Source organism: Notamacropus eugenii, chromosome 2 (assembly GCF_028372415.1).
Source record: "Notamacropus eugenii isolate mMacEug1 chromosome 2, mMacEug1.pri_v2, whole genome shotgun sequence".
In the NCBI taxonomy this organism is placed as follows: domain Eukaryota; kingdom Metazoa; phylum Chordata; class Mammalia; order Diprotodontia; family Macropodidae; genus Notamacropus; species Notamacropus eugenii.
In genome coordinates, this window is record NC_092873.1 from 432827198 (window position 1) to 432850413 (window position 23216).

General features: G+C 43.9%; 1 protein-coding gene across 1 annotated transcript in view; it reads right to left on the reverse strand.

The window, feature by feature from the left end:
- RASSF5 (Ras association domain family member 5) overlaps window positions 1–23216 on the reverse strand; it is a 105925-nt gene that overhangs the window by 59206 nt on the left and 23503 nt on the right. The window contains exon 2 of the mRNA XM_072648017.1: window positions 5709–5830. Within this exon, the coding sequence (XP_072504118.1) occupies window positions 5709–5830 (122 nt within the window). The remainder of the gene's footprint in view (window positions 1–5708; window positions 5831–23216) is intronic.

Here is a 23216-nt window from a genome sequence, read left to right on the forward strand (position 1 = left end):
GGAATAAAATGCACACTCATTTTGGTGTGAAAACCTATCTTACAATACAGGAAAGTGGGGGAGAAGGGGATAAGCAGGGTGGGGGGGATGATGGAAGGGAGGGCAATGGGTGGAGGGAGCAATTTTAAGTCAACACTCTTGGGGAGGGACAGGATCAAAAGAGAGAATAGAAGTAATGGGGGACAGGATAGGATGGAGAGAAATATAGTTAGTCTTATACAACACGACTATTATGGAAGCCATTTGCAAAACTACACAGATATGGCCTATGTTGAATTGCTTGCCTTCCCAAAGGGAATGGGTAGGGAGGGAGGGAGGAAGAGAAGTTGGAACTCCAAGTTTTAGGAACAACTGTCAAGTACTATTCTTGCTACTAGGAAACAAGAAATACAGGTAATGGGGTATAGAAAGCTATCTGGCCCTATAGGACAATAGAGAAGATGGAGAAAAGGGCAGAGAGGGATGATAGAAGAGAGGGCAGATTAGTGATAGGGGCAATTAGAATGCTCGGTGTTTTGGGGTGGGGGGAGGGGACAAAAGGGGAGAAAATTTGGAACCCAAAATTTTGTGAAAATGAATGTTAAAAGTTAAATAAAAATAAAAAAACTGAGAAAGTCACCCAAACATTCTTAGCTTCAGTTTCCTGATCTATAAAATGACAGAAATAACACTTGCACTACCCTTCTTCCCAAGGTGATGGTGAGGAACACCTTCCAAACCTTACAGTGCTATAGAAATATGAGGGATTATTAATATTGTTCTCGTGATCACTAACATGGTTGTTAAAATAAGACGGTTGCTGTACTTGGGTTATAAGTTGTCAAGGGGCTTAGCAGATAGAGAGCTTGCCTAGAATCCTTAAAATACTATATAATTATGAAGTATTATTGATATCATTGTTTGTTGTTTTGTCATTTTTGGATCAACATGGCCTGGGACAGAGATAAACCAGGATGACCTGGGTTTGAGTCTCCCTTCTGACACATCCTGACTGGCACCCTAGACGAATCACTTGACAAATGTACCGCAAGCTCTCTAATACTAAATTGCTGAGAAGGAACTGATGAGCTGTGGTAAGAATTTCCTTACAGGAAGTTCCTTACACCAGTAAGATCATAGGTCTAGTCCAAAAAAATGGAATCCTCTAGTCAGCTGCTCTCCTCCAGCTTATGAGGAGTCAGGAGGATCAAGCTAGATGACCAGAAAAGGCACTGCCCCAACCCATTTCAACTCACAAGGGGTCTCTCCATCACTTCCATTAATTAACATCGAGGAAGATGGGAGGTAGAGTGCTGAGTGTGAGGATCGGAGAGAAATCTGGGTTGTCTGGATGGGGGAGGACAGGAGGGAAGGATAATAGACAGTAGGGCTGGACAATACATTGGTAAAGGGCTTTAAAAGCTAAAGTTGGCCCTCGAGGTGAAAGGAAACCACGACACGTGGCCAGATCTGTGATGAAGAGAAGTCACTTTGGCAACAGTGTGGAAGGACTGAAATGGGAGAGCATTGGGGCAAGGAGATCCATGGCTATCGTTCAGTAGAGGGGGAATGAGGAGCTGAACTTAGGTGGTAGCTATGAGAGTACAGAGAAAAGGGGTCATAATCAAGAGAGGTCAGTCAGTCAATCAGTAGTTATTAAGTGCTTCCTGTCTATCAGGCACTGTGCTAAGGGCTGGGGACATACAGAAAGGCACAAGACAGAACCTGCCTCAAGGAACTCACAGTCTAATGGGGGAGATAATAGGCAAACAGCTGTATAGAGGATAAATAGGAAATAATTAACCAAGGATTAGAATTGAGAGGGTCAGGAAAGGCTTCCTGTAGAAGGTGGAATTTCAGTTGGGACTTGAAAGAAGGCAGAGAAACCAGGAGGCAGAGACGAGAAGGGAGAGCATTCCAGAAAGACAGAGAAGTTAGGAAGAAAATGTTTCTACCTTCTCCTTCTGCCCTGATCTCCAGCCTCAGGTGAGAAGAGGAGTGACTTTGCCTCTGACCTTGGGTCTTTCCTTTTCAGTTGAGCCTGTCCTCTACTCTGTTGACCCACCTGTCTGGTCCCTTGGGATCAGAGGCCACCACTACTCAGCCCAGGTCCTCCCCAGCTCCTGACCCTGGGTAGAATATGTGTGGACACTGCAAAATTTGCAATAAATATATGGGATGAGGAAAAGTGAAGAATTAAGAATAACATCAACTTACAAACCTGGGAGATGGAAAGAATGATGGTGTCTTTAACAGAAATAGGGACCCAAATATATTTATTTGTTAATAGGTCAAGTCATTTAGGAGAAGCAATGTGGATAGAGGGTAGACCTTAGAGTCAGGAAGACCTGGGTTCAAATCCCATCTCTGTCATAATTGCTGTGCAACCTGAGGTAAATCAACGAACCTGTAAGCCTCCCAGGGAACATTCTAAAATGATAATTTGCAGAGTAGGTGCTCATCTGCATTGGTGGAGGGAGTTCCTCCCTGCAGAATCCTATATGAATGAAACATAGGTTCTGTCTAAAAAAAAAAATGGCAAGTCACATATGTCACTGCAAGGTCTCAGTGTGAACCCATTCACCTATGGTCATGTGACATGGGTTCCTGATACCCTTCTGTGGACCCTATACTGCTTCTCTATGTCTTGGTGATCAGAACTGAAGAGGATAGTGAGACTATCTCCTCCCCTATTCCTGAAAGCTGGGCCCCTCCTCATACTGCCAAAGGGCATCCATCATCAGCCTTCCTGGCTGCCATATCCCAACTGCTAACTCATTGAGCTTTTGGTCCACTAAGAACCCCCAGATCTTTTTCAGAATAATTCTTGTCTAGCCATGCCTCCCCCACCTTATACTTGTGAAGCTGATTTTTTTGTACCCAGGTGTTAGACTTTATATGAACTTGTGGTTGAGAATGAAACTGATGACAGACCCTCCTTTTTACTCCCATACTTAAAGGTCTAAGGGTAGGGGTAAAAATTGTGTGTGTGTGTTATATATATACACATACACACACACACACATACACACACACATCCTGTATCAGATTGTTTGCCATCTTGGGAAGGGGAGACAGGAGGGAGAAAAATTTGGAACTCAAAATCATATAAAATGAATGTTGAAAATTATGTTTGCATGTAATTAGAAAAAATAAAGCACTATTTACAATTTTAAAAAGAAGTATATGTGTATGTGTGTGTATAGATAGGTATAGATATATGTATATATGTGTTAATTGTGTAGATGTGAATATGTGTTTATCACACTTATGTGTGTGTGTGTGTGTGTGTGTGTATATGTGTGTGCATACATCCCCAGGATTTTAATGCAAATAAGGAGGCTAAAACTGGCCAGGAGGGGGAAAGACAGAAAGAGATCATGGTGGAATAGCCAGCTGGAATAACCAACTCAGGGTTCAGGTTGATCGAAATTTTTTTTCGGTGATGTATGTTATTATCAGTCCCCTAACAGAGAGAAAAATAAAAGAATCTGAACCTTCTTGGACACAGAGTGAGCCACCTATTTCCTTGTGGAAGGTTTGGTAAGTGGTGGGGGCAGGAGGCCGGGGAGGGAGGTCATCAGAGACTCAGTCTAAAGCACTGGTTTGCCTCATCAAGGCAAGTTTAAGAGTAGCCCATTCCTTGCCTCCATGGAGTGAGGGAATTGAGTAAGGGGAAAAATCACACCTGAAGGGAACAACTAAGATTGAAATATGGATGGGAGCCAGAGAGAGGGAATAGCTGGCTGCCTCCTCAGCCTCTAACCCCCAACCAGAGCTAGATTCATTAGATAGATAGTGGTGTATTATTATTTTTATTTCCATTTCCAAGAGAGAAAGCTGGGGCTCAGAGGGGTTAAGCACTTTATTCATGGTCCCACAGCCAATGATCCTGGTTCTGTTACCTTTGCCTATGAGGTCTTAGGTAAATCACTTATGCTCCCAGGATCACAAACTTGGAGAAGTGAGGCTGGTGAACTTGCACAGCCCTCCCTCACTCAAAACAAAGTCAAGTCATCATTTCTCTGATGGCATGGTCTTCTTCGGCAACGAAGGATGAACACAACCCTATGCTCCCAGGATCACTGATTTAGAAGTAGAAAGACCAACCCCTCTCACTTTACAGAGAAGACCCAGAGAGTTAAGTGATTTGTCCAAGGTCATATAGATAAGTAAGTGGCACTGCCAGGATTCGAACACAGGTCATCTTTCTCCGAATCCAGTGCTCTTTTTACCCCTTTTCTACTTCTTTGGGTCTCAATTTCTTCATTTTTAAAACAGGATAGTAGGATTATGTTCTCTAAGGTCCTTTTTCATCTCTAAATGCTATGATCCTGTTAGTATCACAGCTGGGACCATTTTAAGCTCAGAACACTTACCATTACACCACACTGTCTTTCAGATCATGGATGGGTCCCCACTCTCACACCACCCACCCTTATACCCCAAGGCTGTTCTTTCCCTCAGGGTTTGTAACTCACCCTTAATCACAATGTCATGGTACAGAATGTTTTAAAAAATTTTTCAAAGTACTTTCTCAACTGTGATGTTATTCCTATTACATCCTTGTGAGATAAGGAATATCAGGCCACTACACCCAGCTGACTCAGGAGAAGAAAGTGAGGTTGGTGCACAGCCCTCCCTCACTCAAAACAAAGTCAACGACAAGTCATGTCATCATCTTGATATCATGGTCCTCTTCAAGAGTGAAGGACAAACACAACCTGTGAGTGAATACCTCCATTCCTCTCCTCTCCTCTCCTGTAACACTCCATGGCCAAAAGCTGCCTTTTTTCCTTTGGGTTTACTGGCTACTTTTGTTGCTCAAAGACTAAGCCTGAAACCCAATTCACTCTGGAGCTCATAGACTGGACAACAAGCCCCCACCCACCTAGCACAGAGTGATTGTAATAACTAAATAGTAATTGTTTCTCTTTTACCCAAGAACCCTAAGTGTCTTCCCCTCCCACTTTGATTTTTTTTTATTAAAGGAGCCATCCCTTGAGTAACTTACAGAAGCCTATTCATTGAATGGGTGTATCTCACTCAAAGTGAGAATGCGATAAGACCTTAGCCTGAAAGGGCCAAGGGTCTCCCATTGTATCCTGGGCCATCTCCAGTTGTCCTGATGAATATCAGGCCACTGGACCCAGATGGCTCAGGAGAAGAAAGTGAGGTTGATGACCCTGTGCAGCCCTCCCTCACTCAAATCAAAGTCAGCTGCAAGTCATGTCATCATCTTAATGTCATGGTCCTCTTTGAGAACGAAGGGCAAACACAACAACCTGTGAGATAAGCAGGGCTTTCTCTAGACAGCAAGTGAACTGACAAAAAGGCTTGTCCTTGAAGAGTCTTCCATGCAGCATCAGTCAGCTATCATACTCTCTCTCTGTCTCTGTCTCTCTGTCTCTGTCTCTGTCTCTCTCTGTGTCTCTGTCTCTGTCTCTGTCTCTGTCTCTGTCTCTGTCTCTCTGTCTCTCTCTCTCTCTCTCTCTCAAGGATTATCAAAGACATTGCCTGTCTATCCCCTTGAGATTTTCAGGCATCCAACAATTGGAGGCAATCCAAAACCCCAAGCTGCCACTATGGAAAGGGTGAACCCAGTGACCAGAGATGCTGAGCAGAAGAACCTTGAAGCCAACGCTCACTTTCCAGAACATCTAAAAGACAGAATTAGCGCCGATACCTGGAGCTGAAACCCAGAGCCATGTGGAGTCTCTAGCACCTACCTGACTGAAGCTTGGGGTGAGGGTGGTTTCTGGTGATGTTCTGTCCTGGGACCGCCCTTGCTGATGACTGCAATCCAGTTGGATCAGGCCTCGGCATTCCTGGTGGCAAGTGTACTTGCAGTCTGGGAAGAAAGAGCCAAAAAGGAATCAGAGATCACACAATGCTTCTTCTACATTTCTGTGCAGAGAAGTAATCGAGGAGGTCATATTTGGTTCTATATAGACACACACAGGGCATCTAGGTGGTGCAGTGGATAGAACCTGGGAGCCAGGAAGATCTGAGTTCAAATCCGACCTCAAACGTTTACTTAGCTGTGTTACCCTTGGCAAGTCACTTAACCACTGTCTGTTTCAGTTTCCTTATCTGTAAAACAGGGATAATATTAGTGCCTACATCTCAAAGTTGTTATAAGGATCAAATGAGAGAATATTTATAAAGCACTTTGCAAACCTTAAAGCACCATATAGATGATGATGAAGACACAACCTTGGAGAAAAGAGGCAGATAATAAGGACAGAGGGTAGAGAATCAAATCTACCTTCATCATCACTTACTTGAATAAGAGGAAGAAAAAATTTAGGAGAGGACAATGGGGTTAAGGGACTCCCTGGCTCTGCCTCCTGCTATGTATGCTATATATGATCCTGAAAAAGTCACTTCTTCTCTGGGTCTCAGTTTCCTCACCTATAAAGTGAGGCTGTAGAAACAAATGCCCAGGTCCTTCTAGCTCTTAGGTAAATCCCAGGCTCTGAGGCAAATCTGAGGCATCTATCTGGACCTCAGGCTCCTCATCTGTATAAAGGAGATCCTATCAGCCCTGACTACCTCACAAAGATATAGTAGGAATAATTTCATTGATGTGAAAGTACTTTGAAAAAAACGAAAAGCACTCCTATAAACCTAAGGCATTATCACAACACTGTGGGACAGATCATAGTTGCCCTGCACCTGGCCTGCACATTATATGTTTAATAAATAAAATGTTTTTAAATTAATTATAGAATGGATTAAATCAAGCCAGGCTGCAGGATACGATCTCCAAATCACAGTATTTCACAAATGGAAGGGACCTCTGAGGTCATTGTCCTCTCTGCTGCTTAGAGATTCTTGTTTCCTTCAGGACTCATGTGAAGCACTGCCTTGGTCACCAAACCTTCCTCAGTCCTTTAACTCTCACTCTCACTGCCTTGTACTGATTTTGAATATAGTCTGTATGCACTAACTGATGTGTATGTTGCCTCTTCCAATATGAATATAAATTCCTTGAGGACAGGGATTGTTTTTACCGTGATCTTGGTAGTCCCAGAACCTAGTACATTGCCTGTACATAGGAGGTACTTAACATATATGTTAATTGATTGATTGATTGATCTAGCCAATAATTCTCTCTCTCTAACAAGTAATAAGCCAGATTTTGCTTTAAAACCTCCAGGGAGGGGAAATTCACTACCTCAGGAGGCTGTCTTTGGATAGATCTAATTGTCAAGAAGTTTTTCCGCATATCCAGCCTAAATTTGTCTCTTTGCACCTTTCACCTAGTTCCTGGTTCTTCCCCCGCTGACCAAGTCAAAGCAAAGCCAATCTCTTTTCCATGAGATAACTCTTCAAATGACTGAGGTCAGATTATCATCCTCCATTCCAGCAAATCTAACACCAAGTATTCTCTTCAAGGCTAAAAAAAAATCCACAATTTCTTGCAACAGATTCTCAACATGAGATGAACTGAGGACCTTTACCTGGTTCATTTCCTTAAGAGATTCCCCAGCTTACAATGTCCTTTCTGACATTCAGGGCCCAGAAAAGAGTACAATGCTCTAAATGTGGTCTGACAGGGGAGAACAGAGAGGGACTGGAAACGATACTTCTCAATTCATACTCAGATTACGTTTGCTGTTGCTCAGTTGTTTCAGGCATATCCAACTCTCCGTGACCTATGTGGGGTTTTCTTGACAAAGATCCTGGAGTGGTTTGCCATCTCCTTCTCTGACCCATTTTACAGATGAGGAAACTGAGGCAAACAGGGATAAGTGACTTACCCAGGGTCACCCAAGCTAGTAAGTGTCTGAGGCTGGATTTGAACTCATGAGAATGAGTCTTCCTGATTCCAAGCCCAGAGTTCTAATTTAACTGTGCCATCTAACTGCCCCAAGATCACATTAGTTTTTTATATCTCTCTCATTCTAAGCTTGTAATCTAACAACACTCTCCCTACCCCAATTTTTTTCAGACAAACTACCATCTAGCCATGTCTTCTTCATCTTGTCCTTCTGGAGTTGATATTTTTTAAAACCAAATGTAAAAAATTTATATTTACCTCTATTAAATTTCATCTTATCAGATTCAGCCCAACATTTTAACTCATCAAGTTATTTTGGATTCTATCATCTGTGCTAGCTGTCTCCTTCAACTGTGAGTCCATAACATGCATTGATTAAGAATCCACTGTGTGCCAGATACTGTTCTAAGAAAGGAGGACACCAATCAAAAATGCTCTCAAGGAACTGACAAGGAGGAGAAACATGTACGTTTATAAGTATATACTGCATAAATCAAAATAATAAATATAAGGTAATTAGGGAAGGAAGACACTAGCAGGTGTGGCCATCAGGAAAGACACCAAGTAGTACATTGTACTTGATGGGAGTCTTGAGGAAAGTGAGAGGTTTTATGAGGTGAGGAAGGAGAGCATTCTAAGCCTGGGAGACAGCCAATGCAAAGTCATGGAGATGGGAGATGAGATGTTGTATGTGAGAAGCAGGCAGAAAATTGGCTTGGTTGGACCTTAGGGTGGGCTTTAATCCAAGATATCGATAAAAATGTTAAACAACACAGCATCAAGAACAGATCCCTGGTGCAGTCCATTGGAGACCTCTTCTCAAGTGGTCATGGAACCATTAATATCTGCTCTTTGAGTATGGCCCGTCAACTAATTCTGAATCCAGCTCACTGATATAGCTCAGTGACCAAAGAGATAAATAAGGTTGAGAGTGATCTGGGTAGGCCCCAGATATGTTTCACTTCAGGTCATTGTCCTTGTGTAGCCACGGCCTGCCTTCTTTGTCAAATAGAGAGAGCCCCCAGTTAGAGAAAGATTTGCAGGAGACCCCTAGAAATCAGGTTGTTTGTTTAAGAGGTAGATAAGGGATAGAGATTGGATCTGGAATTTCAAAACTCCCTCCACCAATTTAGGTCAACACCTTCTATGTAACTTATAGTCAGAGATTTGCTAGGGCACTGAGAGGTCACGTGATGTGTCCAGAGTCACAGCGCCATTATGCGTCAAAGGTGAGACTTGAACCTCTGTCTTCTTGGTTCCAACGTCAGTGCTTAATGCACCGTATGCCAAGTCTCTCAAGAAGAGAAAGGTACCACCTTAAAACTGAGGCTTCATTCTTCTAGCAAGTGCAGAATGACAAGGGGAAGGAGAGCCACAGAATGCTAGAAGGGGCCTGAGCGATCATCTGCTCCAGCTTCTTCATCTTCCATGTGACAAAGCTGAGCCCCCAAGAAGTGAAGACATTTACCCAAAGTCATACAGTGAGGACCAGAAGGCTATAATGATGTTGGTGTTCAGTCGTTTCTGATTCTTCATGACCTTATTGTGGGGTTTTCTTGGCAAAGACCCTGGAGTGGTTGGCCATTTTCTTCTCCAGCTCATTGTACAGACGAGGAAACTGAAGCAAACAAGCTTAAATGATTTACCCAGGGTTGCACAGCTAGTAAAGAATCTGAGGCTGGATTTGAACTCAGCAAGATGAGTCTTTCTGACTCCAGGCCTGGCACTCTAGCCACTGAGCCACTTGGGTATGACAACATCTTCCAGCTCTCCCAGAGGGTTCCACATTGGGTGGATACCTTCTGGAACATCCTTAGCAGAGGAAAAAGAGAAAAAAAGGACAGACAGAGGAAAGAGGTCAGGAGGCAAAGAACAGGGAAGGGAAGGGGAGTGGAGAGAGAGAGTGGATGGAGGCTGAAATAGGAGAGAGAAATCAATACAAATCCATCAGTGCTAGCACTCAAGGCCAGTTCTCACAGATCGCTGGCGCAGCAGAACCACCAATACCACCTGGCCCAGAGGCAACTTGGGCCGTTGATGGCACAGAGCTCAGCAAGGGGAAGAATGGAAATCTGAGGGGGAATATTTTCTTTTCATTATAAAAACAAAGAGCACGTGGGGTGCTGGTGTGTGCTTTAAGGAAGGAGGAAGCAGAATTTAGCCTTTTTTGGCCAAACTGAGTATTTCATGCCTAAATAGGGTGGAGACACGGAGGCCAAGACTTCCTCTAGCCTCCCAGTGAGTGCTCTGAACAAGTCGAGGCTTTGTTATCAAAGCCCAGAGGCCATCACCACAAAGCTGGTCATTGTTTCCCTGGGTCCTACCCCCATCGCAGACCTATGCTGGCACCTGGCAGGGCTGGGAGAGATGAGGAATGCCAAGGGGCTGCCAAGAATAGGGTCGGGGAAGAGAAGGAGAGCTGGCATCTATGTCCCCAAGCATTGCCACCTACCCTGGTGACTGGGGAGACCTTTGGGAAAGGAGGAGCTCTTCCATCCTTGAGTAGCACTACTTACTGCTGAGAGACAGGCTGTCATTGTTCAGTCATTTCAGAGTCTTCTTGACCCATTTGAGGTTTTCTTGGCAGAGATACTGGAGTGGTTTGCCATTTCATTCTCCAGCTCATTTCACATGACAAAACTGAAGCAAATAGGGTTTAGTGACTTGCCCAGGGTCTCACTGCTAGTAATTGTCTGAAGCCAGATTTTAATTCAAGTCTTCCTGACTCCAGGCCTGGAAGTGATGTCCTCAATTCAATATGTAGTTATCCCTTCCTAACCCTTTGTGAGGGTTAGGGGTAAGATGCCCCCTCAATCTGGAAAATCTGCATAAAAATTTTGGCCCTTCGTACCAGAGAAGAAGTCTGAATTATTATGGTATTAAATGATAAAATGTGTTGATATTATATAATGCTATACATATATTTTATGTATCTCTGAGTTTCTAAATTTTTTCTGGGTTGTCTGCTAGCCAAGTGTTGTCTGTGGCTTCTGCAAAATTCCCCCAAAATTTCCATTTAATTTCTTATGCTGACTGGTGATATATCAAAACCGCAATGGGGAAAGTGGCAACGTGGGGAGGATAACTGTAAACATTTATTGAGTGCCTGCTGTATACAGGGTGTATGACAGCGTGTCATGCTAGAAATTAGGGGAAGATCAGGCTTCTCTCAGACCAGGCCTCTGTCCTCCCAGAGGTCTAGGCCTTGCATAGCACACAGCTTAAGTCATGTTGGAATAGAAATGCATTAAAATAGGCACCATGAAAGTGCCAATGAGGGGGTTCATGTGCTGTGGGAGTGCCCAGAGCATGCTTTCTGGAGGAGGTGACATTTCACAGGATGGTAGATTTAGAACTGGAAAAGAATTCATCTCGTCTAATTTTACAGATGAAGAAACCCAGAGAGGAGTGGGCTGCCCAAGCAGCTTAGGCAGCATTTGGCAGCACTAGGATTTGAACCCAGGTCCCCTGCCTCCAAATCCAGTGCTCTTCCCACTGTTTAGCATCATAGGATAGTCAACAGAGTACAGAAAGGAACCTCAGACAACATTTAGTCTAACCACTTCATTTTACAGATGAGGAAACTGAGGTTCATGGAAGTTAAAGGCCTTGCTCAAAGACCTACAGGTAATTCAAATTCAAAATTCAAATTCAGGCCTTGTGCATTCGCCCCCAACACTCCAAGTTCAATGATCTTTCCACTGTACTACAAAGCCTTTCTTTGACCTGGGCTTTAACAAGTAGCTAGGAAATTCAGCAGGTAATAAGAGGGAAGCAGAGTCTTCCATGCAAATTCATGGAGGCTGGAAATATATTGGCCTAGTTTCAGGGATTAGATAATATCCAAGAATTACTGGAACATAGAGTGTGTGAAGGAGAATGATAGGGGATAAAAGGCCTATCTACCTACAAGCAGGTAGGTGGCTCAGCAGGCACAGAGCTGGACTGAGAGTCAGGAAGATCTAAGTTCAAATCTAGCCTCAGGCACTTTTACACCTGTCTGCCTCAATTTTCTCAACTGTAAAATGGGGGTTATAATAGCACCTTCCTCCTAGAGTTGCTGTGAGGATCAAACGAGATAATTTTGTAAAGTGTTTAGCACAGTATATGGCATATGGTAAGTACTTAATAGATGTTTGACAGATGCCACAGTCTCTAGCCTAATGCAGAGCTGTACAGGGCTGGCGGATGGAAGGAATGAAGGGGAACCAAGAGCTGAAAACAACCAAGACTGTGCTTCAGCAACATCCCATATCAGACTCCATAATCATAGGTTGTAGCTAAACCACCGAGGCACAGTGTGGCATCCCCTGCTTCTGGAAACACCAAGGCAAGGACTTTGGGGATAGCAGAGATGAAATCACGACTCCTTCAGCTCTTCTCCAAATACCCCCACACTGGGCACACCCAGTGGTTTTAGGGCATTAAGTACATCTAAGGGTATCATATGTCTGTTCTGCTGTAGAGTAGTGCCTGTTAGCTAAGAGGAAGGGACCAAGGCCTCCCAGAATGACTTTTCCCCTCAAGGACTTCTCTCCCCACATGAGGTCACATAGGTTAAGTGCCAGATGACTGGCAAAGATAGTAAGTGCTACTGGAATTGGGGTGAGGGGGAGGAGAAGAAAAAAGAGACAGAGACACAGGCAGAGACAGGGTGTACTGTGAGCTGGGGAGGCTTCATGTAGGAGAGGGGACCTGAGGTAGACTTCAGAGGATTCAGAGATCAGCGACTCATATTCTTCACATCACAGTGTCCGGAAATGGAGTCCCCACTAACATCACTGGGGAGGAATTCTCAAGTCAAGCAGTGCTGAACCCCAACTTCTAAATACAGACCCTCCCCAAGACCTCCTTAGAGTCTGTCTGCAGAAATGGAGGCTTCTTGGCTTAGCTGATGCAGGGCTGCGTAACAGAAAACATTTATTTTCTGAACCCCAGGTACCAGGCTGATAAGGAGTCCTCCAATTCCTTCCCACCCTGGAAGGTAAAGCCCCCAAAAGACTAGAACCTGAGGCCAAAGAGCAGCATGTGCTATTTTCACCACTATTATTGTCAATAACCACATCTCACAGGCCTGGACAGCTTCCTTTACAAGGAACATCCCTCACAATGATGCTGTGAGTTGGGTAATGCAGGACTGTCTTCAGCTGGCAGATGGAGAAACTGAAAGCTTACCATGGGTCTGTGGCAGAGCCAGAACCCAAACCCAGGCCTCCTAATTCTATGCCCAATTTAATGGAAACATGCTGGCTGGGGGGCAGGGGAAGGGGTGGAGTACAGGTCTAGAGAGTTTAGGTGGAAGATTTCTCTCCAGAACAGACCTCAGTGATGGTCATCTGATCCAATTTCCCTGATTTGCATATGAGAAAACCAAGACCCAGAAGTAAATAGTAAGACTGTCCAAAGTCATATAAGTAACAAATAAGTAGTAGAGTCAGGATTGAACCCAGGTCCTCTGGTTCCAAATTCAGGGCTCCTTTGTAGAAGAATTGCTTCCAAGTTCATCTTTCTCTCTCTCTTAGCAGGTCATAGGGAGAACAGTGGGTAGTTCTTATCCATGGTATAAAATACATTCCTCTTCCACATCCCTCTCTGATAGAGCGAGAGTATTAATTTGAGCCTCTATGCCAATCCATACCATGCCGCTTAGTCTCCATGTCCTTGGACAACCAGAAATCTAGATCTTTCTTTGCACACATAGAGTGTGCATGGAGTGGGTACTCACACCTCCTGTGGGCATCGAATCTGGAGAGACTCAACTGATGAATTCACTGGAAGTCCCTTTCTTCCAGTGGCCTAAATACCCCTCTAAAGAAAAGCTACCATGCCCAGTAAACATCTTTAGCAACACCAACTTCTCTTGTTGGGAATCAGAGAGAGGCAACTCAAGACTGGAGGTTTAATAGTAAGGATCTGGATATCATCCCTGAGCACAGAGGCAGCCAGGTGGCAAGGTGGGTAGATCACAGATCACAGGTCAGCAGGACTTGAACCTGAATCCTGCCTCAGACACTAGCTGTGTGACCCTGGGCAAGTCACCTAACCTGTATCTGCCTACTATTTTCACAACTATAAAATCGGTATCTTAATAGCACTCCCTCACAGGGTTATTGTACAGATCAAATGAGATAACATTTATAAAATGCTTAACACAATGACTAGCACATGGTAGGTTCTTAATAAATGTTTGTTCCCTCCCCTCCCCCAGTCCCTACCCTTGCAAGTCTTCTCCCACAGCAGGGCTCTCTAAGAAACTCCAATATACCACCCAAGAGCTAAGCAGGCTCATCATCTTGAAAAATGATGAAAAAAAGAAAGCAGCTAGCCTGGAGACCAGGCTTGAAGTGTCCTTGGCCTCCCTCACAGAAAGGCACTGAGGTGTAACCACCTCTGGGGTGAAGGAGGGCAGCTGTTTACATCAGAAACCTGGCAGTTGTTAAGAATGGAAGCCTGGCAGCTATGTAAGACAGGCAGCACAGCCAGGGCCCTATTCCAAGAACACAGTCCTACGTGGTAGAGCTGGTTCCCCACGAAGCTATGGAACAGATGGCAGCAGAATTCTAGGTTCCCCTTGGCTTCAACCCTGGGCAAAAACCTCTTTCCATCTAAAGAGTCAGGCTTTCCCCGTCTGGGCATCCCTCCCCATCTGAGCCCTGATTCTTACCTGTCCAGATTCTTCTCTTACCCCAGCCTTTGTTAAGCTGGGGAGGGACCACCAGGGCAGAGGGCTTTGCAGTAAGGGAGCTGAGCTATGACCAGCTGTGTATTTTTCTTAGATAATACATTGTGTAAATATTTATCTATGTCTTTGTATTATCTGTTGTGGTTCAGTCATTTCAGTCCTGTCTGACTCTTTGTGACTCCATTTGGGGTTTTCTTGGCAAAGATACTGGAGTGGTTTGCCATGTTCTTTTCTAGCTCTTTTTACAGATAAGGAAACTGAGGCAAACAGGGTGAAGTGACTTGCCGAAGATCACACAGCAAGTAAGTGTCCAAGGGCAGATGTGAACTCAGGAAGAAGAGTCTGCCTGACTCCAGGCGCAGCACTCTATCCACTGTACCACCTTATTACTGTTAATTTATGCAACTGACCACTCATATTTGGAACAAGGAGTTTGTTTTTCTTTTGGCCAAATGTGGAGAAAATAAATATTTGTTAATTGAAAACAAAGTAAAAAATTAAATGTCAAAAAATTATATGGGCAGTAACAAAGATAAACAGAATACTGAACTTGGAGTCAGAAAAATCTGAGTTCAAATCCTGTTCCAGACACTTACTATCTCTGTGACCCTGGGCAAGTCACCTCTCAGCCTCAGTTTCCTCATTGGTAAAATGGGACAGAAGTGAACTTGATGAACTTCAAGATCCCTTAAAGGCCTAAATCTGTGACCCCATGACCTTTTACACACTTCTAGAAGTCCTGGCTAAACTCCTGGTGAGGCCTACACAACAGAAGCAAGAAGGACTCCTGATTTTAGGTCATTTACATCTTTTCTAGCCTGTAGAAAAAAGATGGAACATAGAGACCTAACATTGCCTCCAGGTAAGAAGCTTCAGGTAGCTCCAAAGAGATCGAGACAAAAAAAATCAGACCTGAGAGGATCACGGTCTGGCCAGTTTCTCTAATGAAATCGCTTAGCACAGTGCTTGGCACCTGGTAGGCACTTAGTCAAGGCTGGTTGCCTTTAAAGCAGGGTAAGGGGAAAGTCTATTAAAATCCAGAAAAAATAAGAAGCTCCGTCCTTTGGTCTGGTTCTCCAAGATGGAAAGGTTCTAAATATCCAGGCTTACTTCTTAGAATAGAGACTGAAGCCCCTTCCCAAAGGCTGGCTGGCAGGCAGGCTGACTCATCCCTGGCAAACATCAAGAGAGGATGAGCCCTAACACGCTCAGAGTTAAAGCAAGTTTTCATTTCCCACGTAAAGGGAAGGGGCTTGGCCAGGCTCAAAGTTACAAGAATCTTCTAAATCACAGACACTGCGCAGAAACATTATTGAGGCATGTTAAGTGGGGCTCTTCCTCTGTTTAGCTCTCCTGAAAGACAGAGCAGGGAGGGGCCCTCTGAGAGCTCTCTCTGGAAGCTGGAAGATACTCCTCCCTTACCCACCTCTACCTCCAACAATGTCAGGTGTTATGGCAGAGGATAAAGGATGGAACTGTACCCTAGATACTGGTTTTATCTATCCCCTTCTCTACTCCCAGTATGGAAACTACTTGAGAACAAGGATTGTTTCTTTATTTGTCTTTGTAGGACTTTGCATATAGTAGACACAATCCATTTATGTTGATGTTTGCACGTTTTCTTCACTCACTATGGTGAAAGATGAAGTCTTCAACTAATAGACAGATGGCCATTTGTCCAATATGTTCCGGAAAGGATTCCTGTTCAGGTATGGGTTGGATTAAAGGGCTTCTGAAGACCCTTCTCACTCTTAGATTCTACGGCTTTTCAGACTGTTCAGTCAACCAATCAACGATCGTTTATTAAGTGCCTAATAGGTGCCAGGCATTTTCCCAGGCACTGGGGATGATACAACAAGAAATAAATATACAACAATTAAGAATAAAACAAAATCTGCTGTAAGGGAGTTTATATTCAGGTCTTCTCATTATCTGCTTTGCTCAGGTCCTGAAAAGCATACTGATCATGTGAAGAAGGTACTTGCTTGGGACTTCATAGACTTGGCTTTAATGACTCCTGGGAAGTCATAGAGCCTCACTAATCTCAGTTTCTTCCTCAGTAAAATGAGGGATGATCTCTTAAGGTTCCTTCCAGCTTTGAAACATTATGACCCTATAAGCCAGAGACAATATTATAAAGCCCTGCTGGACCTTATGCCCCTTGACCATAAAAGACCAAAGAACAATCATACCCCTAAAACCTAGTGGCCATCCACATTTTGAAGACTTGTCTTCCATGTCTTGTTATATTCCTTTACCTCTAGCACCTCGCATGGCGCCCTGTGGCATACGGGTTCCAAATCCCAACCCTAGATTGAGACAACTCCCAGGAAGTTGACCAACACAGCCTCCTGCCCCTAAGTAGGTGGGTATGTCTTTGAGAACATGTAGGTCACGTGAATCACCCATTCCTAACCAGGCCACAGCTCTCAGGGCTAAAAATATGTAACAAAAGGCAGGAAACTAAATGAGAAGGAGGAGCAGCTCTGGTGCACTGCAAGTTCAGACAGGTGTTTCAGGAAGTTAGAGACCTAGCTGCTGTCTGCCCAGAGGGAGAAAAATTGTCCTTGGGACCTTTTTTTTTTTTTTTTTTTTTTTTTTTACTGGAAGTGGGGAGGAAGGTTTGCTCTATTTCATTTGAGGGCATTAATCCCTGCAGGGATGTCTTCCAGTAATGCCTTCCAGGATGTCTTCCCCACCCAAACCAAACCTCATCTCTCCTATGTCATCTCTAGGGTACTTCTATCATCTCCTAGATCATCTCTAAGGAACCTCTAGATGTCCTAGATCATCTCTAAGGGACCTCCATCATGTCCTAGATCATCTCTAGGGGACCTCCCCTAAAAGATAGTTGCAGACTGATGTTCCTGTAGGAGGATGTGAGGGCTGCTGCCTGGGGTGATCAAGTCCACCTTGTTATTTCTTCAGCACCTCCTGTCATGTACATCATTCACTTGGTACTTACTTAAAAGACAATGTGTTGGGCCAAATGGGCTCTTGTTTGCACGTATCTCCTCAACTAAATCAAGTCTACAGAGTGGAGAGACTCTGTCTTATCCCTGAGTTTCTCTACCATCCAGCACAGTGCTCTCCCTGAACACTTTAAAACGTGTAAAGTCTTTTGTTTTGTATCTCCAATACTTAGTCCAGAGGTTGGCCCACATGTGTGTGTTCGTCCTTCATTTCCTAAGAAGACCACGCCATCAGAGAAATAATGACATGACTTGCACTTGACTTTGTTTTGAGTGAGGGAGGACTGTGCAGGTCACCAGCCTCACTTCTCCTCCAGTCATCTGAATCCAGTGACCAGATATTCATCAGGATGACTGGAGATGACCTAGGATGAGGCAATTGGGGTTAAGTGACTTGCCCAAGGTCACACAGCTAGTGAGTGTCATGGGAGTTGGTCCATAGTAGGTGCTTAACAGATGCTTGTTGATTCAAAGAGTTGCTGCTGCTAATCTGAAGGGAATAACTGGGCAGAGTGGGGAGAGAGAGGGGAAGTAATAAAGATTTGTGCAGCAGGTGAAGATCCCTAAGGTTGAACCTAAGCAGTTTATCAAAGGCCCTGAATCTATATCATGAAAATCAGTTGAAGGAACTAGAAATGTTTAGCCTGAGAAGAGGATACTCATAGGAGACAGTCTAGCTGTATTCAAGGACCTGAAGGGCTATCCTATGGAAGAGAGATTGGTCTTGTTCTGTTGGGCCCCAATGCACAAAAATCAGGACCATAGGTAGGCTTGAGATCAGGAAAATCTTCCTAAATGTTGTTGTTGTTGAGTTGTTTCAGTCCTGTCTGACTCTTCATGACCCCATTTGGGGCTTTCTTGGCAAAAATAATGGAGTGGTGTGCCATTCCCTTCTCCAGCTGATTTTAAAGATGAGGAAATTGAGGCAAAGAAGGTTAACTGACTTGCCCAGGGTCACATAGCTAGTAAATGTCTATGGCCAAATTAGAACATAGGTCCTACTGACTCCAGGCCCAGAATTTTATCTACTGCACCAAAAGTGGAGTGGGCAGCCTCAAAAGGTGGTCGGTTTCCCTACCTGAGAGGTCTAGATGACCACTTTTCAGGGATGTTATAACAGGGGCTGTTTTCATATATGGTTTGGATTAGATGGCCACTGAGCCCTCTTTCAACCAGAAGTGCACTGGAGCCAGCTCTAATGGGCTGTCAGATCTGATGGTTACATTTTCGGTGTGAACATTTATACCTCAGAAATCAGCAAATACTATAAATCGGGGCTTAAGAAAGTATTGGAGAAAATGTTCATGCAGACTAAACCTAAGTGTATGTTGCTTAGATTTTTCTCCCAGTAAGATGATTGTTAAACATTTACTAGCAAACACCACTGCTTCCAGTTCTCCGGTTCTGTGATTCCCATTAACTGCTACTCACATTTTTATGATAAGAGTAATTATTATTTATATATTACGTTAAAATTTGCAAAACACTTTACATAGATTATCTCATGTGAGCCTTACAACAACCCTATGAGGTTGGTACTAATTCCTTTTCATTTTACAATGAAGAAACTGAGGCTTAGAATTTAAGTACTTCTCCCTGTCCCCTAGCAGGACTGGGTTTGAATCCAGAACCTCCTGACTATATGAAACTGCCATTATCTAAAAAGTACCTAAAGGTTAACAAAGCTCTTTCCCTACAGATGCCACTAATCCGCACGATGCCAGTGGAAATAATTATCCACCAAAGAGGAGTTGATGGGAAGTTCAATAAAAGCAAATGCTTCTGGCCCTAGGCTGGGTTTCCAAATCAAGAGAATGAGAGTGAACATGGGGGGTGGGGTGGACCTGTTCTTTGGAATCTTCTGGCAGAACTCCCCCAATGCAAGAAAGTTCCTGGGATAGAGGTTCCCAAACCCAAAAATATACAATAGAAGACTTGAAGTCTCCCATGGATCTGGGCACACACAGCCTCTATATAACCTGCTCCCCATTGACATGCCCTACTCCCCCCATCAGGGCTCCAAATGACAAAGCAATCTATCCAAGAGCTGTCTGCCTCAGGGTGTTAGGAGAAAGGTGAATATATACAACTTTGCTGCAGACTCTTGGATAGAATGATTTTTTAAATAATTAATTTATTTTTAGTTTCCAACATTCACTTCCATAAAATTTTGAATTTTAAATTTTCTCCTCCTTCCTATCCTTCCCCTCCCCAAGATTTTGTGTAAACTGATATAAGCTCTCTTTATACATTCCTGTTAAGCATATTTTCACATTAGTCATGATGAAAAAAGAATGAAAACTAATGAGAGGAACCATGAGAAAGAAGAAATGAAACAAAAGGACAGCAAATAGTATGTTTCCATCTGCATATAGTGGTTTTTTAAAAATGCAATAATAACATGGTAGAAATCCAAGGCACTTCCCTTAATACTATGCTGTTTTCCCTCCTCTCCCTTCCTCCATCTTACTCTTTGAGTTTAAACCTGTTCTAAATGGTCCAGCCCTTTGCTTCTAGGGATCTGTCACCTTCACCTTGGTGTGGGAGACAGGGTCCAGCCAGTCTCACAGTCCCGCTCCCTCCCCATCCCCTTCCTAGTCTTGGGAAATGACAGGAGGAGGGGCCTACAGCAAGGAGGGAGGAGGTGGTCTAGAGCCCAGCAGTGGGAAAGTGCATTTGGGAGCTGCCTGAGTGGGAAAATGATGACCACAAGTCTCTGAGAGGTCAAAGGGCAGCTCAGCCCCTTATTAACTTCGAGTCTGTTTCTGGTTCAGTCTCCCTCTCACTCTCCAGGTCTGGAAAGCATGGCCCCTAAAGATAAGAACAGCTAAATATCCCATTAATTAACCCTTGGGTATGCAAGTGAATATGTAAAAAGAATCAGATTGAAAGTCATACCAGGGTGTATGCACAATCCAGGCAGTCACAGCAGAAGTCAGGAGACCCAAGATCGTAATGCTAGTTGTGGGGTGCTCATTAAAGTCACTTAACCTCACTGGCCTCAGTTTCCTCATCTGTCAAATAAGCTGGAGAAGGAAATGGCTAAACCATTCCAGTATCTCTGCCAAGAAAACCCCAAATGGGGTCATGGAGAGTCAGCACAACTGAAAACAACTAAACAACAGGATGAGATAGCCAAAGACTTGGAGCTTCAAAGAAACTCAAGAGTCATTTAGTTCAAACTCCTCATTTTCCAGATGAGAAACTGAGGCCCAGAGAGACCACAGTTGAACCCAGGTCCTCTTACTCTACAGCCAATGTAATTTCCACAGTAGCCTTGTTGTAAAGAAGGTGCTTGCTTAATTGTAGCTTGTATAAACACACCCATACTTCCCCTTACAATGCACCAATCAATCAACACTTATTAAGCACCTACTATGTGCTAAGACAGTCAGGTACAAGATGGCAAAGGAGAGAGACTCAGACCAAACTTTCCAGGGCAAAGCCAGGCTGCTTTCCACTAGCCTCACACACCTGCTGTGATGTCATCTTTGGATGTCCATCACCAAGCTGGTGAGAGGCACCTTTTGCAGAGAAAAGGAAAGTAAACAGATTACGTCTGAGGTCCTTTCTGAAATTCTTGCACAAAGCTTTCTTTAATGGCAGACCTTGAACCAGAGCCATGAAAGGCTTCTGGAGAGACCTCGGTCTGGGCATTGCACTGAACCTCAGCAGCTTTCAAAATGACACACGATTCACATTGGCAGCATGCTCACTTAGTTCCTAATTAGGCCCAATCGGTTAATCCAACTTTGCTTGTTAATTATGTCATGTGGCAAATTGGACCATAGGAATTTATCCAGAAACTGAACTTGAAAAGTTATGGTCTGGAAAAAAATATCTGCCTCCTCCACTCAGCCTGAGTACTCTCCAAGCCAGGGGCTTTATGCTGGGGCAATGGTACTCCCACCCCATGTTAGAAAAGAGCCAGATCAGATCTCACAATGACTGGTAAGAATGAGAATCAATACCTACCAACCTTTTTTTCCTTCGAGAAACAGAGGATGAGACGACTACTCAGGGTCAGTCCCCACAACCAAATCTAGACTACTGTGCAAATGCAGAGGCTGCCCAAGATCCCTCCATGGGTTTCAGAGATGGGTAAAACAGACAAGCAGTGATACTGAAAAGTGTTGTTGTATAGTACTATGAGATTCTGGAAAAGGGATTTTTAGAAACGCACATGAGCTAGCTACCTCTTCATTCACTTGGTTTTTCTTGAGTGGTCTGTTAGCTGGGGGACTCCGAAGAGCATGAAGGGATGGGTGGTGGGTGTGACTAGGCTACAGCATAGCTACCAGTGATGGCTTAGACTTAAGAAGCAGTGTAAAAAGCATCATCCAGGGAGTGAATGATCAGAGAAGGAGGTGGGCGGGTCATGTAGGGAGATGGGGAGCCTGGAGCGCTGCACTGATACCCACATCACATGATGACTGAGGAGAGTAGGGATCCAGTGAAGACTACGATCTCTTTCTTCCCCTTCTTCTTTGGGTCCCCATTCCCTTCCCCCACTTATACCAGGAGGCCCCACACCAAACACCAGCACGCTTTTACCAAGAACACTCTGGATGGGGCAGGATAGTTCAAAGGTCGTTCATCTTTTTACACCGACTATTCCCCTTTGCCCCAAACTCCATGATCCAGTAACAATGGCCTCCTTTCCATTCCTACTGGCAGCTTCCCATGCCTTCTCATCTCTCTCCTTGCTTACCCGGTTCCCTTCAAATCCCAGTTAAAAATCCTCCCTTCTATGAGAAACCTTTCCTTATTTCCCTTAATGCTAGTGCTTTCCCTCGGTTGCTTATTTCCAATTTATCCTGTCTATATTTTGTTTACACTTACCTATTTTCATGTTATCTCCCCCATTAGACTATGGGCTCCTTGAAAACAGGCGCTGATTTTTTTTTTTTTTGCTTTTGTAACCCTAGGACTTGATACACAGCTCCTGGAATACAGTAGATATTTAATAGTTACTGACTGACTGACTGACTTGAAGCTTCTACTCTTTCCCAGAATGATCTGATTGAATCTATAACTTATCCACAGGGCAGCTAGTGGATATAGTGTCAGGACTAGAGTCAGAAAGGTTCATCTCCCTGAGTTCAAATCTGGCCTCAGACACCTACTAGCTGTGTGACCCTGAGCAAATCACTCACCTTGTTTGCCTCACTTTCCTCATCTGTCAAATGAGCTAGAGAGGGAAATGACAAACCACTTCAGTATCTCTGCCAAGAAAACCCCAAATGGGGTCAGGAAGAGTCAGACACAGCTGGAAAAACAACTGAACAACATAACTGATCTTGAGACTAAGCAGCAAAGGAACAACGAAACAATTTGCTAAGTCATAATACACCTTGGAGCATATGAACAAGTTTGTGTCCATTCTACATTTCAGCAGCTCAAGGAGGAGGGGGTCAAAGGAAATTCACAAGAATAAAGGTAGTCCCACAGGCCAGGAGCTATATATGGTATAGTAAAAATAGCACTTATCCTGGAGCCACAAAACTATCCAGGTTCCAGCTCTGCTACTTAGTAGCCAAGAGACTTTGGGGGAAATGACAAAACCTTGCTGAGCCTCAATTTGCATTGCTGAAAAATGGTAATGACAATAACACTTGCACTTACTGTTGGTAGAGTTGTGAACTGATCCAACTATTCTGGAGGGCAATGTGGAACTATGCCCAAAGGACTATAAAACTGTGCATACATTACTACTAGATCTGTACCCCAAAGAGATATTTAAAAAAGGAAAAGAATCTATTTGTACAAACATATTTATAGCAGCCCTTTTTGTGGT